At 40.0% G+C, this 18,516-nt stretch overlaps 1 protein-coding gene across 1 annotated transcript in view; it reads right to left on the minus strand.

Annotated features, from left to right (window-relative positions):
• LOC103585618 (ankyrin-3-like) overlaps window positions 1–18,516 on the minus strand; it is a 164,008-nt gene that overhangs the window by 15,211 nt on the left and 130,281 nt on the right. The window contains exon 6 of the mRNA XM_008566632.1: window positions 8,660–8,758. Within this exon, the coding sequence (XP_008564854.1) occupies window positions 8,660–8,758 (99 nt within the window). The remainder of the gene's footprint in view (window positions 1–8,659; window positions 8,759–18,516) is intronic.

Below are 18,516 nucleotides of genomic sequence, written 5' to 3' on the forward strand. Positions count from 1 at the left end.
CCCGCTCACTGGCTGAGCGAGGTGCGGGCGCAACACCGAGGGTTGCGATCCCGTTGCCGGTCCCGGTCCGGTATGGGCGCGACATTGAGGGTTGCGATCCGTTGCCAGTCACGAAAAAAAGACAAAAAGGAAAAAAAAAATGTTGCATGCTGAATGCCAAGTGTTTGGCTCTCTGAGTAAAATCCATCTCAACCAAAAACTCCTTAATCCTTTAAAGTATACTGTTCCTTCTTACAGACACACTATCTGTTGACTTCATCTTTTTAAGAGAGTTTCAATTATGGAAAATTTCAAACATATTTTAGACAAAAGTAGACCAAATAGTGTAATGAACCTCTAGGTACCTAACTCAGCTTCGACAATGATTGTCCCGTGGTTAATCATGATTTATCTATATCCTGACCTTTCCCCCTTTCTTGTATCATTTTGAAGCAAATCCGGGACATCATATGATTTTATCCTCACAATTACCCCTGCAAGAAAGATGTAATTTTCATTTTATAAATAAAGACCCCGAGGGTCAAAGGAGTGAAAGCACTCATCCCAGGCTGTGCAGGCTAAACTCAGAGCCAGACTAGAGCTACTGGTGCTGACTATGCTGGACAATCAAGGGCCGTCTTGGGAGGGGTTGGCTATTAAGACAAAGCCGCTGGGCAAGCCCTTTCAGCAGCTCTTAGCCTTCCTTTAGCTACATTCTGAAGCTGCTACCTCTGATCTCTGGAGTTTATTAAAAACATGTAGAATCTAGAGACTCAGTAGGGAAAGGTGACATTTTCCATCAGTGGAATAGCCATGAAAATTCTAGCCCTCGTTCCTTTAATAACCTTGCTTCCGTGAAAGTCAGCTCGTTTCCCAAGGTAGGACTCATTGTGCCAGCTGAACTGCAAAGAGCTACCTTAACTCTTTGCACTCACTCCACTGTAGTTTCCCTTGCAGTATTTTTAACATTGATTTCAAGTGTCTGTCTCCTTTGGATCTTCTGCAGATTTGCTCTGGCACTTTTCAAAGGTGTGTAGCTCATTGAATAGCCAAAATCCTGGCAGGAGAGATGCGTCATCAGGAAGCTGTACAAGATGTCATGACTGCCTGCTGCCCAGACAGTGGGTCCAGCTGCTGGGACATTTACAGGTCAGTGGGAAACTAGTGCCTAGACTTAATGGAAGATCTTTAATTAGCTTCACAGTTTTTACAGTCATGAAGACAGAGGCAAGACCAGCTGATCCACAGTGAGACTGCAAAGTATCTGCCATTTAGCGATTCACACTTAATTCAGTTTTTCTTTTTTTTTTAAGGAGGAAAATAAGTAGGCATTGACTTTACTTCATTGCTATTTTTTGGTTAAAAAAAATATTAATTTTGAATTAATTTCTTTGGCTTTGAAGCTGGTATGGCTCATCCTTCACTTTTCTGATGCACAGTTCTGATTCTGATACCCCTCTGTTCAAAAAGATCTTCAGTAACTGCCACTTGCTCCTCTGTCACGTCTACATCCTTCAGGTTAGCCTTCAAACTCTTCTAAAATCAGTCCCTGCTACACTTGGTTCGACCTGGCCTTTCCCCGTTCCCTTCATTTCCACTCCAATTAACGAACTCTCTGCAGCTCCTGGGAAGAGCCTCTCATTTTCCTGTTTCTCTGCCTTCCCCACACTTCCTCATGTTCCTGAGAGGTCCCTTCCCACTTTCTCCAAGATCCAAATCCTTACTGTCCCATACTACAGCATTTCTTTGAAGCCTCTCCCCAAATTAAATGTAACCTCTCTACCTTCAGGTCTCCCCTCTCATTTTCTGTACCTCTTTTGGGGAACCTATAACTTTTTACCTGGTGTTTTAGTTATTTGTGGGCATGCCTTGTCATTTCAGCCAGTGACAGCAACACTCCCCTTTGGCCTAACTCTGGTCATGCTCCTGTGAACTCTGAACTCTTCTCAACCAGGCCCTGAGTTTTGGGCTGCTTTGTGTCTCTGCTTACTCCAGTTTTAGCAGGAATCTTGCTGGGTGAATGCTCCACTCTTCATATCTGATCATATTCCTTATTCCTTACCCTCCATATCTTATCCCCCTGGTTTACCTGTAGCAACAGTCCTGTCAAGTCAGTTTAGCCAAAATCCCCCTTACCCCTGATGTTTCTTCTTAGTAATTTTCAATTCTACTGACCTTGCTTCTTGGCTATAAATTCTCACATTTCCCTGTTATATTCAGCACTGAGCTGGATCTCTTTCCTCTACCACAAAATTCCATTGTAGTACCCCCTTTGAAGAATGTCTGCCTTACTTTTCTTAAGTGTCGTTAATAATTTTTTCTTTAATACTCGTCTATCTCTGAGGACAAGGTAAACAGTTTAAGAGATAATTGAATCTTGTGGAGGAGGTAACTCAGTACCACGTCCATGAATGCTACTTGATAAAAATTACTAAGTAATGAATGATTGGACTGAGTGAATGAATGGGTTTTTAGGCTAGTCTTTCGAAAACGTTTTCTAATTAGTTGACTGAAAATTCCTTTCCTTGTTATCCTTTTTTTTTTTTTTTTTTTTGTCTTTTTTCCGTGTCCGGCAATGGATCGCAACCCTCAGTGTTGCCCCCGTACCGGACTGGGGACCGGCAACGGGATTGCAACCCTCGGTGTTGCTCCCGTGCCTCACTCAGCCAGTGAGCGGGAACCGGTCTGTATGTGGGATCCGAACCCTCGGACGGGAGCGCCGCCGTGCTTCCCAAGTGGCGCACTATCCAGTGCGCCACCGGGCCGGCCCTATCCTTTTTGTTTAAGAGCAGACTCATTTGGTCTACTTCAGAAGCGCTATTAAAATACCTTCGTAGAAAAATAAAATTGTCAATATAATTAGTGACTTGTACATTGGGATTAGATTTTAAAATGTGGCTTAGTCTCTTAGCTGTCAAATTTGCTCTGAATAAGATTTTTCCCTTTTCTAGATCAGTATACTGTAAGCTCAATAAGAGTTAGTGTGGAAATCATGCTTTGCAATAAAACAGTGAACTATTGTGCTCCTTTCTTTAAATTAGAGTGGGCCGGCCCGGTGGTGCACTGCTACAGTGCACTGCTTGGGAGCGCGGCGACGCTCCCGCTGAGGGTTCGGATCCCACATACAGACCGGTTCCTGCTCACTGGCTGAGCGAGGTGCGGGCGCAACGCCGAGGGGTGCGATCCCGTTGCCGGTCCCGGTCCGGTACGGGCGCGACACTGAGGGTTGCGATCCGTTGCCGAACACGAAAAAAGACAAAAAAATAAATAAATAAAAATAAATTAGAGCAATGCTTTTCTTCAGTACAAAATAAGGATTCTTACTTGCTCCCAACCCCTGGAAATTCACAATTAATGTACAGTGTCACTTGGAATGGATCCTGGACCAAAAAGCAGTTCTTCAACTACATACAACAGCATCTACTGCCAGTTGAAAAATGCATGACAACAGCAATTGTTGGGGATCGTGGGAGGCTGCCTCAAGAAAGACAACATACACAATTGGACAGGAGAGGAAGAGAGAGGGATGCTAAGTTGCCATAGTAACATTATAGGAGAAAAATGAAATTGCATGTTCCCCTGATTTTTAAAGCACTAACATCATGAACAAGTTTCCCTTGGGCAGAATTCTGAAGCAACTTTTTCAGTTCCCACTTATGAAATATTTTCAAGTTAGTCTTGATTAATGTAGAAACCCACAGCCATTTGCACTGTTCCAAATGCTCTTGTCAACATGTCTATCTCAGAACTCTAAGGAGAAAGTATTCCTTTAGAATTTTGTCTTTGAGACGGACTTTTATTACTTTGAAATATTTAATATTTTCTTCAATAATTTATTGTTAACAAGGCAACAGACTCCTGGAATTATAATGAAAAGCAAAAGACAATATTAGTATGTCTATTTCCTTAGTATTTAACCTGAGAAATAGAGGCAATTGCATTTCTGGGAAAGCACAGACTAAAATTACAGGACATCTGAGTGTCCCCTGACACCTTCCTAGAACAGTAAGAATTTAGCAACTGACAGATTGGGGGTACTCTGAAAACTCTTCATCTACCTGTGTACAAAAGCTTCCTTATTCTTATAAACGAATTGGATGCCATTAACTTCAGAGAGAAAAATTACGTTTTTGTAGGACCAGTAAAAAATCAAGTAAAATAAGGTCTTTTGCCAAATGTAACATTAAGCAATGTATTTTATTTCAATATATTCAGCAAATTCTTATAAGCATCAACTATGTGTCACGAAGTGTACTAAGTATGCTAAATGCTACAGATGAATATGAGTGTCTTAGTGTCAGGGTGTAGCTTTGCATGCAGTGTTGTAGTAATGGGATTATATGAGGACAGAGACAGTGTCACCTTGCGAGGAAGGTTGGAAATTGGGAGGGGCAAGGTTAGAGCAGCTTTCTGGGAATGAGAATATTACCATCACCGACTCTACCTGGAACTTTGCATCTTTTTCGAATCCCTAAAGACAAGCACAGCTGCCTTTATTATTAGATGGAGAGGAATCAGTGAAAAGAGCTAGAAAACTCAAACCTAAAACGGTTCTTATGTAGGGTCTGTACTGAGTCTCTGATTGGTTGTGAACTGATGCAAAGGAAACTGAAAATGACAATAAACCACCCATTGCAAAGTATCTTCCTTCAACAGGTACCAAACACCCATGCTAGCTTTGAAGAGAGCAAGGAAATAACAGCCTATTTTTAGCAAAGCATTTTAGTCTAAAAAGAAAGCTACTGAGATCTTATTGAAAAAATAAACTTCATAAATCATTTTTTTTCATAAATCATTTTTAAATTAGAATGCTGCAGATAGAACAGACTGAAAAATCTGCCTTGATAAGGGTTTATATCTCTGCACATTTCCCACCACTATTACAGAGATTCTCTACATTACTTACACCTGGCTATCAAGAGGAACATAAGTTATCAAAGATTATGGGGCTGGGGAAATAGGAAAAGCTTTCTTGAAATGAGCTAAATAGAATGATGCAGGCTCTGTGGTTCATTAGACCCTAGGAAGACTCATGTATAATCATCCTGACTTGGGGCCAGCCCGTGGCTTACTCTGGAGAGTGTGGTGCTGATAACACCAAGGCCATGGGTTTGGATCCCATATAGGGATGGCCGGTTAGCTCACTGGGTGTGCGTGGTGCTGACAACACCAAGTCAAGGGTTAAGATCCCCTTACCGGTCATCTTTTGGAAAAAAAAAAAAAAAATATATATATATATATATATATATAAAATCATCCTGACTTTTACAGTAACTAATTATTCTAAAAGTTACAATATGCAATGTCCTTCCAGCTGAGAGGCTTACAAGATCATCAGGAACAACTTCCTATCTGTACTCGGCAGGAAACCGAGTCTCAGGAGGGTGAACTTTCCTCAGGTCACAATTTCATCACTTGCTAGTCACATTTAAGACTAGAGATCAGGCAGTAGGGTAAAATAAAACCCACTCTCATTCTGCTTTTCCAGCTGGTGAGATCTTGCTGAGATCCTACCTAAATTACTCTGACCACAATTCAAATTTACCTCCTTGAATGTAAGGGCTCTAAGAGTTGTCTTTAAAACTGAGTCCTTTATTAGGTCAGCAGCCCATGCAGGGAATAGCACAGCAGGAAAGAGGTCCTTTACAGTGCTGGCCTCTGAGGTTAAGTCCAGAGATGTTTTCCTGTCTCTAAGCTCGGGGGATTGGTGTGTATACAGGTGAGATCTGTTGAATACAACAAGGTGGCCTCAACAGTAGTAAGGACTTGGTAGGAGGCGGAAGCTTAGATAACAGTATCTGTTTCCTCAGTAGTTACTGGGCCGGGTAGTTAAAGCTTGTATTTATGAAAAGTTCTACTTTCTGTTTTTAGGCTTGTCCCCATGGCTTTCTGACATTTTAGTTTGTTCCCTCCCTTTCACCCATACACCCAATCGCCACTTCGTCATTTCAGCGAGAGAGAAGGGAAGCTTTGATGAGAACACAAAATAGTTCACATATTTTGGGTATGTGCTACACAGTCTTCCATTTAGTCTTCCAGGAATTCAGTCTGTGCACAACTGACACCCTTCCCCCAACCCACTCCAGCAGGACAATGACGAAAGAACAACAGGCTTTTCTGTCTCTGGCTCTTCAAGTCTTTCCTTCACATCCACATATCATTCACATAACACAGGAGAAAAGTAAATCCAAGTGAAACTGAATGGGAGGTGAAAAGGACGCTACATCTCTGTTGAAAATAGGACAGCTTTTCAGAGCAGGGAGACAAAGTGGCATAGAAACCAAGCTGCATAATGAATTTTGCCTATGTACATTATTTCATCTCTCCCATACTTTTATTCAGAAGAATTTTTATGTTTTTCTAGTGGCCCTCCCCTGTGACCTGATATGCTGCCCTTTTCTCTTCCCAATGTACCAAATACTGTACATGTTTAATAAATGACGCAACAAGACCGACAAGTACTTTTGCTGTTCTGGTGACTGATGACTGTGTCAAGAGAGGGAAACATAAGTAATTTCCAATCCACATGCCCACTAAAACCCCAGCTGGATTTCCAGCCATCTCTTAAGCTTCCCTTTTCTGCGTAGCTCCTGGATCTTTTATTTCCCTTCAAAAGGTTCTTCCTATTTACAAATGACCCTTCCCCTCCACGTGACAGTCAAGTGGCATAAGCCCCTTGCTGTTTAAAGCAACAGTTCTGGCATTCTTTACATACTGTACTGATAATTGCTTCTTACTGGAACTATGTGAAGTCTGTTCAATAAAACTTCTATTCAATTTACCTCCCCAGCTGGACAGTCCTTTAAGGGTCAACCTTCATTTTCCTTCACGCTTTCTCTCTGGAGAACTTGTTTCTTTTAAGGTACATACATGGTTTTCAGGTTCAGTAGTCATCAGGGAAAAGAGGCCTGGGTCTCCTGCTGATTACCCATGGCTGGGCTGTACTGGGGTCAGAGCACAGAAGACAGCCTGGCCCTCAGCTTTATGAGGGCAGAGGAAGTGTTGTCATGTCTTGCTCTTTCACCTGCTGTGTCTGGCCGATAGTAAACACTCAGTAATCTCTTATTGGCTGAGTTAATAAATGCAATGAACGACAAATGAAGTAGTAAATCAAAGCACTACAGAAATCAAGTTGAGGTTACCAGGCCACTTTTAGAAACATGGAGATCAGGATTTTTGGAAGTGGGAAGCAGAGGACTGCAGGAGTCACAATTACAAGACAGGAAAACAATTTCATACCTTAGACAGGCGATGGTTATGGTGAGCCCACCTTTTTATTAGACTGGCTCTTGCTCAGACCTCACAGCGAACATACGATACGTTAAAAAAGAAAATGTCTTGGCTAGAATTTTAATGCTAATTGGGGCTCTGAGATATACTAGTAATGGCTGGGATTTACATCTGGCCTACTTTATGTATGCACAGTTTACAAACATTATTTTGATCATTGCTGTAACCCTTCAAGGTGGCCATTCATTTTCTTTATTTTCAGAGAAAATCACAAGCAGAAAGGTGAAAGATTCTATCTAAGTCAATTAGCTAAGCTCAGAATCTGGATTCAAATCAGTTTCTAAGTCTCAGTTCTCTCTCCCACCACAATGCATCCCACTGAATAAGCAACGTGTTGCAAACACCTAGCTAGACAGATTTGTGGGGTTTTGTAATTTTTAAATCTTTTAGCAAAAATTTAATTGTGGTAAAATACATATATATATATAATACAATTATATATAATAATATAAAAATTTGCCTTCATAACTATTTTTAAGTGTGTACTCTGTAGTGTTAACTATATTCACATTGTTGTATAACAGACCTCTAGAAATTTTTCGTCTTGTACAGCTCAAAGTCCGTACCCACTGAACAACAACTCCTATTTTCCCCTCCTCCCAGTGCCTGGCAACCACCATTCTTCTTTCTGTTTCCATGATTCTGACTACCCTAGATATCTCATAGAAGTAGAATCACGTGGCTTTTGTCCTTTTGTGGCTGCCTTATTCCACTCAGCATGATGTCCTCAAGGTTCATCCACGTTGTAGCATGTGACAAGATTTCCTTCATTTTTAAGTGTGGATAATTTTACATTGTATGTATATACCACATTTTTTTAATTCATTCATCTGTCAAGGGACACTTGGGTTGCTTCCACATCTTGGCTATTGTGAATAATGCTGCTATGAACCTGGGTGTGCAAATATTTTGAGATCTTGCTTTCATTTCGTTGGGACATATACTCACGAGTGAGATTTCTGGATCATATGGTAGTTCTATTTTTAATTTTTTGAGGAACCTCCACACTGTTTTCCATAGCAGCCACACCATTTTACATGTCTACCAGCAATGCACAGGGTAGACAGATTTGTTTTAAAAAATACAATAACTGTCAGTTTTAGTATCAGACTGACCAAATAGCTCAGCTTGAAAATTTACTCAATGAGAACTACAACCTTAGACCTTGTTTCCATAATTAAAGTCAGGCACGATTTGAACATGTATTAAAGATTTATAAATATGGATGGTCACTTTATTTTAAGAAGAATAAATATATTTGTCATTTTCCAGGAGATTACTACAAATGAAACAAAAATAAAGCTAGTGTTGAACCCATGCAAAAGTATTAGGAAAAGTATTCCTACTTCCTGAAAATAAATATAAGCGTGTACAGAAGTTGCTCCCTTACCCTGGTTTTGGCATCGATTTTAGCTCCTCGATCAAGCAACAGTTTGACCATATTTGCATTTCCTCTTTTTGATGCAACATGTAAAGGAGTGATGTCATTCTGTGGATAAACAGAAAAAAAAAATACAGTTTGGTATCCTCAGTTTAACCAAAACATTGCTTTCTAAACTTCCCCCAACATATCTCTATTCTTTTTTTTTCTTCTTCTGCTTTTTAACATCCATTATGAACAGTATGCTTCCCAACATTTCTCTTTGACGGTAATTTTCTTTAGAAGGAGACTCAAAAAGGGGGTGAATTTTAAGAGATATCGTGTGTGGGGCAGAGTCTAAGTTTGTTTATTTCAATAGCTTGAGGCAACAAAAGATGATAATGTTTTGCTCAGAAATTCTGTGCCTTTAAGTTAATGTGTTATCATGCACATTAGTGTGATACATGTTGGCTAATGAGTGGTTGACTAGCATGTGGCCAATCAAGTCAGTCCAGACTGAGTTAAAGGTGTATCATGTAAGTCAGAGCCTTCCTGGAGTTCAGTAGGAGAATCACACTGTCAAGGAGAGACAATGTCATTTAAGCAGGGAAATCTGTCAGTTCCATGTATAGTCACGTGACTTCCCATGCCCATGGTGCATAAATGTGTTTACAGACACTTGTTAGAAATATTTGAGAAAACTATAATTAAGAAACAGACATTGAAACTAGACCCACATCTCTCACCATGTACTAAAATCAACTCAAAATGGATCAAGGATTTAAATATACACCCCGAAACAATAAAACTTATTAAAGAAAACAGAGGAGAACCCCTTCAGCAAATAGGGCTGGGCACAGACTTCATGAATATGACCCCAAAAGCACAGGCAACCAAAGGAAAAATAAACAAATGGGACTATATCAAACTAAAAAGCTTCTGCACAGCAAAAGAAACAATTAACAGAGCTAAAAGACAACCAACAGAGTGGGAGAAAATATTTGCAAAATACACATCCAACAAAGGACTAATATCCAGAATATATAAAGAACTCAAACAACTTTACAAGAAAAAAACAAGCAACCCAATCAAAAAATGGGCAAAAGAACTAAGTAAGCATTTCTCTAAAGAAGATATGCAAATGGCCAACAGTCATATGAAAAAATGCTCAACATCACTCAGCATCCAGGAAATGCAAATCAAAACCACACTGAGATACCATCTCACCCCAGTTAGGATGGCAAAAATCCAAAAGACACCGAAAGATAAATGCTGGCGTGGCTGCGGAGAAAAAGGAACTCTCTTACACTGTTGGTGGGAATGCACAATGGTGCAACCCCTATGGAAAATGGTTTGGAGGTTCCTCAAACAGCTGAAGATAGACCTACCATGGGGAAGAAGATATAACAACTATACTTCCATGAAGTTGTTACAACAAGCAAACGCAAAGGACATTCTTGGGGGGGAGGGGAGAGAGGGAGGAGGGAGGGAGGTGTCGGTGACGGGCCATAATAATCATATACAGTGTATATTGACAAAATAAAAAAAATACATAAAAAAAAAAAAAAAGAAACAGACAAAACAAAAAACTACTGTTAAGGAACGGCCGATTGTTAGGACTCAAATTCCAGTCGTGTTCTCCTTGATTGCAGTAGTAGGCTACCATAGCGTTCCCTCCATGCATCCTCTAGCTGCTATGATTGTTTTCAGACTGGGTATCACATGTCAAGGAAATGTGTGACTATATTGAAAGTAATCCCCTATTTCGGTTTTTTATTCTTGTGTAGCAACAATATGGGTTTAAGGTGTACTGTTCACAAAGGTCAATTATATCATAAATGAACTACATTCACAGGGATTATAAATTTATAGTTTGAAACAGATACAATGTAATAGCTACCAGGTATCAATCACTTCCTGCATGTGCAGAGACTGTGCTAAACTCTTTACTATCTCACTTAATTCTCATAATCCTCATAATGCCATATACAATCTGAATTACAACCCCCATTTTACAAATGTAGAAACAGCTGGCAGAACCAGGATTCAACTTTTAAACACTTAAATGCATGATTTAAAAAAACGCTTTGTAATGAAAAATTCCAAACATGCACGAAGTTTGAGAGAAAAGCATAATGAATTTGAGGTGCTCTTCACCCTGGTTTGATAAATATCAAACTTCTGCCAATATTATTTCTTCTAAACTCCCTATTGTTTTTTTCTTGCTGAAGGAGCTTAACAAGAGGAGAAAGAAAATCCCAGGCATCATATTACTTCACTCATAAATACTGTAATTTAATTATCTATAACAGACACGGATGTTTTTTTAAAAAAAACCGCAATACCATTATCATAACTAAGTAAAAATAATTCCTTCATAGCACCTAACACCCCATCTACATTCAAATTCTCATTATCTCTGATTACCTTAGTTGGTCTGTTCAAATTAGAAGGTCCACATACTGCCTTAGGTTGAAAGGTCCCTTAAATTTCTTTTAATCTCCACAGCTCCCTACTCCACCTTTTTTCTGTGTCCATTTATTTATTGAAGACACTGAGTAATTCATTGTGTAGAATTTTTCACAACCTGGACTTGAGGGATTGCATCCTCATGGAGTGTTGTTTCACATTTCTTTTTTCCCCTGTATTTTCTGTAAACATTTCTAGCTAAATGCTTTTAATGATTGTACATTCTCCCACAAATGAAGAAGATCGCACACTCTATCTCATTATTCTTAGATGCTAAGTGATTATTATTATTATTATTATTATTAGATGATAAGTGATTAATGAGTGATTAATTCATCAAGTGAAAGAAGGAGACCTGTGTAGAACAAATTTGTCTTAGTAATGCTTGTGAGAAGTGAACAGGACTAATATCAATGCTCTAGACCAGGAGTAGGCAAACTTTTTCTGCAAAGGGACAAATGGCAAATATTTTCTGCTTTGCAGGCCATATAGTCTTTGATACATCCATGCAACTCTGTCACTGTAGCACAAAAGCAGCACCAACAATATGTAAAGAAGTGGGAGTGGTTGCATTCCAATAAAACTTTATTTATAAAAACAGGCAGTGAGTGGACTGGACGTAGCCTGCAGGCAGTAGTTTGTGACCCCTGCTCTAGACCTACAGTCTTATGGATGAAAGTTTCAACTGTGTGTGACGGGTTACAAAAGAGAAAATGAAACCATATGTGTGTGCGGTGCATGATTTGATCTTTGGTGTGGGCTATCTGGTGTGAGTGAAAGCTGGCAGAAGGAAATAAACGTCATGATGACTTTAAGGTCTGTTTTCTGAGTGCAAGTGTGTGTCACTCTAATGGCCCAAGCAGCACAGTGAATGAATTCTAGACTTGAGACAGCAGGTGGAGTGTCAGGTTAGGAGTATAGGAAACAGTCCAACGGAAGAACTCACTGAGCCCTGAGTGGGATCTGACATGAAGACCTCATCACTCTCCAGCGTGAGTAAGGGCTTGCATGCTATTCCCCTTTCAAAATGTGCTCTCGCCTGATTGAGAAGGACTTAATTAACCTTTATCACAAACAGGCTAATTTTAGCGGGATGAAGAACTCTAATTTCGCCCTCTTCCATATTCGGGTACTCTCATACCGTAAATGTGTAGATGTCAAAAGGGTACCTTTAATTTCTAACTCCCACGTTTTTCTACAGCTCTCTGACTCTTCCTAGAGGAATACTTTGTATTTTTAGAGCACTTCAAAAGTGTAAAGGGCTCGGACTTCTGTAATTTCATTTTACCCGCACAACAATACAGTGAAATAGGATAAATATCTTTAATCCTATTTGACTGGTAATGAAAATGAAGAATAGAACTGATCAGTAATTTGAAGATTAAGAAATAGCTAATTAGAGATAGAATCGAGGTTGGAATTCAGGTTTCCAAACCCTCAGTCTGTGGTATTTTCAGGTGGAATCAGAATGCCTCTGTCTAAAGACCATTGCTTCTCGTGGCTGTCAGATGGAGCTTCCTACTGAAATGCATGCTGTTTTTTCATTCCTGAGTCACATAGGGACTGCTCCTGTCAACTGGGAAGAAATCACAATGAAAGTGGTACCTCCGGACCACTCAATAGACTATATTTTGTTTATAGTTCATTCATAAAAATGTATCATGCCCTACTATACACCCAAGACCTGGTGCTGCATTTCCACTGTCTAGGCAGGCAATGGAATTGTGGAATACCAACATATCACAGGAACCCGATAATGTTAGACACAAAAAGCCTTGTGTAATAGAACCCTCATCTGCTGCTGGTGAAATATAAATTCGTACTTGCTCACTGGGATGCAGTTTGGCAGTTTAAATGAAGAGCCATTAAATCTGTAACCATAAATCCAAGACAGAATTTGGCTGCCAAGGTAGAAAGGACAGGAATGTGAAGGAAGACCCAGCCCTGGGCCAGGCACCCTCTCTGGGTCTAAGGCTCAGCCTGAATGAAAGATCCTGAGCCCAGCATGAGCCTAGCATGGGGTGACAAGGGTCATCAACTGCTAAGGAGAGGCAGGAGCGTACAGAGGACACCAAGGGAGGAGCACTGACACTTCTCTGACACCCCAGGCTCCAGCCTAAGCCTAACCACATCTCACAAGGGTATTATGAAATAGTCTGGGTAGAAAAGACATGCAGACCTGAAGTAATCAGTGAACTGTAAGAAGGTGCTAAAGTGAGCAGTTCTTATGATGGATGCAAAAGCTGTTAGAGAAGCATCTGCTCAGCACAGGCTCAGTCTGTGAAGACTTCAGAGACTGTGGCTGGATTAAGGAGCAGTTGAGAGGAATAGGAAGCCTGGGTCGAGCTGTGGCTGATGTAACATGATAGATACATGTGTTATAGAACATGATATATGTGATAAAACATGACAGGAACATACAGGTACTATCGATAACAGGAACCTGGAAAAAACACCTATCCATTCTGAGAAATAGTGGAATTACTTACCTGCCTATTTCTTCCTTCTCAGCTGTTTCTGAAAAACCCAGCCAAGTTCATTTCATAAAATAATTGCCAGAGCAACTCCCCAAAGTGAAATCAGGATCATTTCCTACCTTGCTTGTGATAAATGGCAGACTTCTCATTTCATTTCATTTAAATATACAAAGGACTGTTGATTACTGGTTTCCCCACCCCCTGTCTTCCCATGTCTCTCCTTTTCTTCAAAAATACCTGGGAGAGGTTATCATTAAGGAAAGAGTAAGTGGATGATATCAGTCAAATCTTTTAGATAACGAAAGATGAAATAATAGGACTATTTTAGTTTGGTTCTTTGACATGTTGTCAATGAACACAAATTCCAAAATAATTAAATGTTAAGTTGAGAGGGAATCCAATATATTCTCTAATTCTTACCACTTATCAAAATTTTTGCCTCAAGTTACTTCTAGGGTTAAAAAAAAGTCAAAGTGGCAAAACAAGATGTTTGAAGATCAAGATTTCTATGTGTTAAGGATTTGCCCTGAAAACACACATTTTAAGATATTTACATTTTTTCATTCTATTCTTTAATACTTTAGCACTATTCCTAGTACAAATAGCAACAGAAAATGATTAGCAAATAGGTACACAGAGAAAGCACAGGAAAGACATTTAAGCTAAGGTTACTACCATCTTCGTTCAGTCCATAGATACACGATCTTTTAAAAAGTCTTTTAGCTTCTAAGGGGAGCAGTTGTATCTGTTAATCACCAGGTAATCAATAAATTTTTGATAAATAATATTTAACAGTCATATAGATTTTAATACAAGATAGAAAAACGTAGAATTCAATTACTGTTCCCTTCAATTTCCTTGAGAGTATAAAAACATATTTCTATAAATTTTTATTGACACTGTTCTCCAATAGTTTATTTTTATAACGGCCTTACTGTGATATAATTGGCATACTATAAAATTCACCATTTTAAAGTGTACAATTTAGTGATTTTTTTTTTAGTATGTTCATAAGGATGTGAAACCACCACCAGTATCTAATGCTAGAACATTTCCATCATCCCCCAAAGAAATCCCAGACCATTAAGTAGTCATTTCCCATTCCGCCATCCCCAAAGCCCCTGTTTAACCACTAATCCACCTTCTGTCTCTATCGATATGCCTCTTCTGGACCTTTCATATAAATGCGACCAATTATATGTGATTTATATGATCACAATATGTGACCTTCCGCGTCTGGCTTCTTTCACTTAGCATAATGTTTTCAACATTCATCCATGCTGTAGTATGTATCTGTACTTCATTTCGTTTTATGAGAATGCCTAATTTTTTTAATGCCCTAAGAAGCCCATAAAATATATACAAACAATAATAAGGATTTGAGATTTCAAGGACATACCCACGAAAATTCCTCAAAATTGAATATACTGATAAGAAAACACTCCAGCCATCATAGACTGACGGACAAGTAGGACTTGGCCTATTATTTGTAACATGAGCATAAAATAAACTGGAAAACTTCCTTTACACTGTAGCAATCATTATTAACATGACCAACATTGTTAGAAAAAGTCCATTTCCTCTGTCTTCATGGGGCTTTAATTAAATGTATATCTTTTTTTTTTTTTTTCCTTTTTTTGTCTTTTTTCGTGTCCGGCAACGGATCGCAACCCTCAGTGTCGCTCCCCTACCGGACCAGGACTGGCAACGAGATCGCAACCCTCAGTGCTGCGCCCGCACCTCGCTCAGCCAGTGGGCGGGAACCGGTCTGTATGTGGGATCCGAACCCTCGGCGGGAGCGTCGCCACGCTCCCAAGCGGCGCACTGTAGCAGTGCGCCACTGGGCCGGCCCTTTAATTAAATGTAATAGGTCTTTTTTAGATAAAGTCTTTTTCTCTTCTCCAGTGTTGCTAACTGCTTGCTTATTCTATACCAACTTCTCCCCCTGTGCTTTCTGGATAAGGAGATTAAGCCCATAATGGTCTTGCTGAGACTGCCACTGAAGATATCGGTGCCATCCACACTTCCTCCACTCCACTGCCTTCCCAGGGAGACCAGCTAAATCCCACTTGATTAGACACCCAGCAGTGCTGGGCTCCCCAGCCAGCAGCAGCAAATGCTTGCACATTTGATGGTTGTTGTAGAATCAGACTGAGTGTTTAGATCTTTTCTGCTCTAAATAACTCAAGAGATTTATTTCTTTTCTCTTAAAGATAATATGAGGCTGTTTATTGTTAATACTGTCAGAGACTTCCACTTGGATTAACAGAGGATGGCCTATCAACAATTTAGATAAGGCACTGCCAGGTCTTCCTCTGGTTTTCTGGAGTCATTTAGTTGGGGTAGGCAGACCATATTTATAGTAAATATTCCACACCTACTTCTATGCACACCCTCAGCCAACAGACACAATACCAGCTGCTGCCAGAGGACAGGAAGACTGGCAAAGGAGCTGATCTTGGACCTTTTTCCTCAATTACAAACTCTCTTTTACCTTTGCATCTTTGGAGATGTCCTGCGGTTTTTCAATATATGCTTCAACATTTTTTTAAAAGTGTTTTTTTTTTCCTTTTTGTCTTTTTTACTGACTGGTAACGGGATCGCAACCCTTGGTGTCGTGCCCGTACCAGGGACTGGCAACAGGATTGCAACCCTCGGTGTTGCGTCCGCACTACGCTCAGCCAGTGAGCGGGAACGGTCTCCACATGGGATCCGAACCCTTGGCGGGAGCACCACTGCGCTCCCAAGCGGCGCACTCTCCAGTGCGCCACCAGGCCGGCCCTTAAAATTTTTTTTTTAACTGTGGTAAAACACAATAACATAAAACTTCCCCCTCCAACTAAATGCATGTCTATGTTGTCAAAACAACCAGTAAATGATAGATTTTGAAAATTAAATGAAAAGGAGAATCTGATAATATTCTTTAAAAGCTGATTAGAAAGTCCACATGAATGCTGGGGGCCTGTAAAGTGGTAGATTTCCCTGTGTGATTATCTGCGGGTCCTTTCATTAACAGGCCCACATAAAGCTTTCATCTTAACCATTTTTTTTTTTTTTTTGACCTGTAAGGGGATCGCAACCCTCGGCACGGTGTGGTCTGCACCACGCTCAGCCAGTGAGCGCACTGGCCATCCCTATACAGGATCCAAACCCACGGCCTCGGCGCCACCAGCGCTGCACTCTCCCGAGTGAGCCACGGGGCCGGCCCTCATCTTAACCATTTTTAAGTGTACAGTTCACTAGTGCTAAGTACATTCACATTGTTCTGCAACCAATCTCCAGAACTCTTTTCATCTTGAAAAATGGAAACTTTATACCCATTAAACAACTTTCCCTTTCCTCTCCTCCAGCTTCTGTGTCTATAATCCGACTACTCTAGCTATCTCTATAGGAGAAATCACAGTATCTGCCTTTTTGTGACTGGCTTCTTTCACTTAGTATAATGTCTTTAAAATTTATCCAAGTGGTAGCATGTATCGTATCATTCTTTTTTAAGGCTGAGTAATATTCCGATGTCTGTAGGAGTATATAGCATATTTTCTTTATCCATTCATCTGCTCATGGACACTTGAGTTGCTTCCACCTTTTGGCTATTGTGAATAATGCTGCTATGAACATGGGTGTGCAGATATCTCCTGGCACCCTGCTTTCAATTCTCTTGAGTGTATACTCAGAAGTGGAATTGCTGGATCATATGCTAACTCTACATTTAACTTTCTAAGGAAACATCAAACTTTTTTCACCACGGCTGTGTGATTTTACATTACCTTCAACAGTCCACGAGGATTCCCATATCACCACATCCTCCTCACCAACACTGGCTATTTTCTTTTCTTTTTTGTTTTTTAGTAGCCATCCTAAGGAGTGTTCAATATGTGCTTTCTATTTTTTTATTTTTATTTTTTAATTGGTTATGAATATTTATGAGATACAAAGCTGACTGTCACCCCTCATGCCCAAGATGTGAAGGCCAGATCCATACAGGCAACATGCACCTTACCACAAATTGTGTTTGTACCCCAGATCCCCACCTCCCGCCCCCTCCCCCTTTCCCCACCACTATGCTTTGTATCCCAAAGTATGTTCTCTCCCTCTGCAAGTCCAACATACTACAGTGGACTTAATATGTGCTTTTTAAAAATACTTTTTTCAGTATATACTTCAGGGTTTCCATAATTCCCTAAACAATGAGAAATTTGGGGCCTGAAGATCGAAATAGTAAACACTTTTTTATCCTATAAGAATTTGTTAGAAAAAAAAAAGAGTTCTGCAAAAATATATTGATACCTACTGATTTAGACCAAGCACCTAATTGTTTCACATAAGAACAAATGTAATTAAAATGAAATGAAACCACTAATTTTGAGGTTCCTGCTATGTGCAGGCCCTATGAGACATACACTGTCTCATTTTATCGCTACAACCCACGAAGTAGATGCCAATAACTTGAACTCACAGGTGAGCAAAGTGAAGCTGAAGTGGGTTACAGGTCACATGGCTAGAAAATGCCAGAACTGAGATTTGAACCTGATTCTAAAAGCTCTGCTGGCTCTTTCCAGTGAGTCAGAGAGGAAAAAATATATCAAGAGAGTGAATCTCTTCCTAACTTGGGCAACCATTAGGTCAAGCTCTGAATCCAAGTAGAATAGTCTCTATGCAGAAAATGCTGCTGACATACAATCTCCAACCAAAAGGAAATGGCATCGTCAAAGGTAATAAACATTCAATATCTACAAGAGTGGCTACTACAGCTCTGTCATTTTAAAGAAGAAGGACTGATGGCTTTCTTTCACATTTCTTTAAAGGTGTCACTATTCATGCTCATTCAAATGTAGTCTGCTATCTGTGTTACAGTCAAGAAAGCCTCTCCCGGGTAGAAATATCTGTGAATAGACAGACATATAGGAATCGAACTAAAAGATGTTGATGGGGGGGGGGGGG

This window comes from Galeopterus variegatus, unplaced genomic scaffold (genome assembly GCF_000696425.1).
Source record: "Galeopterus variegatus unplaced genomic scaffold, G_variegatus-3.0.2 Scaffold257, whole genome shotgun sequence".
NCBI classification, from domain to species: Eukaryota; Metazoa; Chordata; class Mammalia; order Dermoptera; family Cynocephalidae; genus Galeopterus; species Galeopterus variegatus.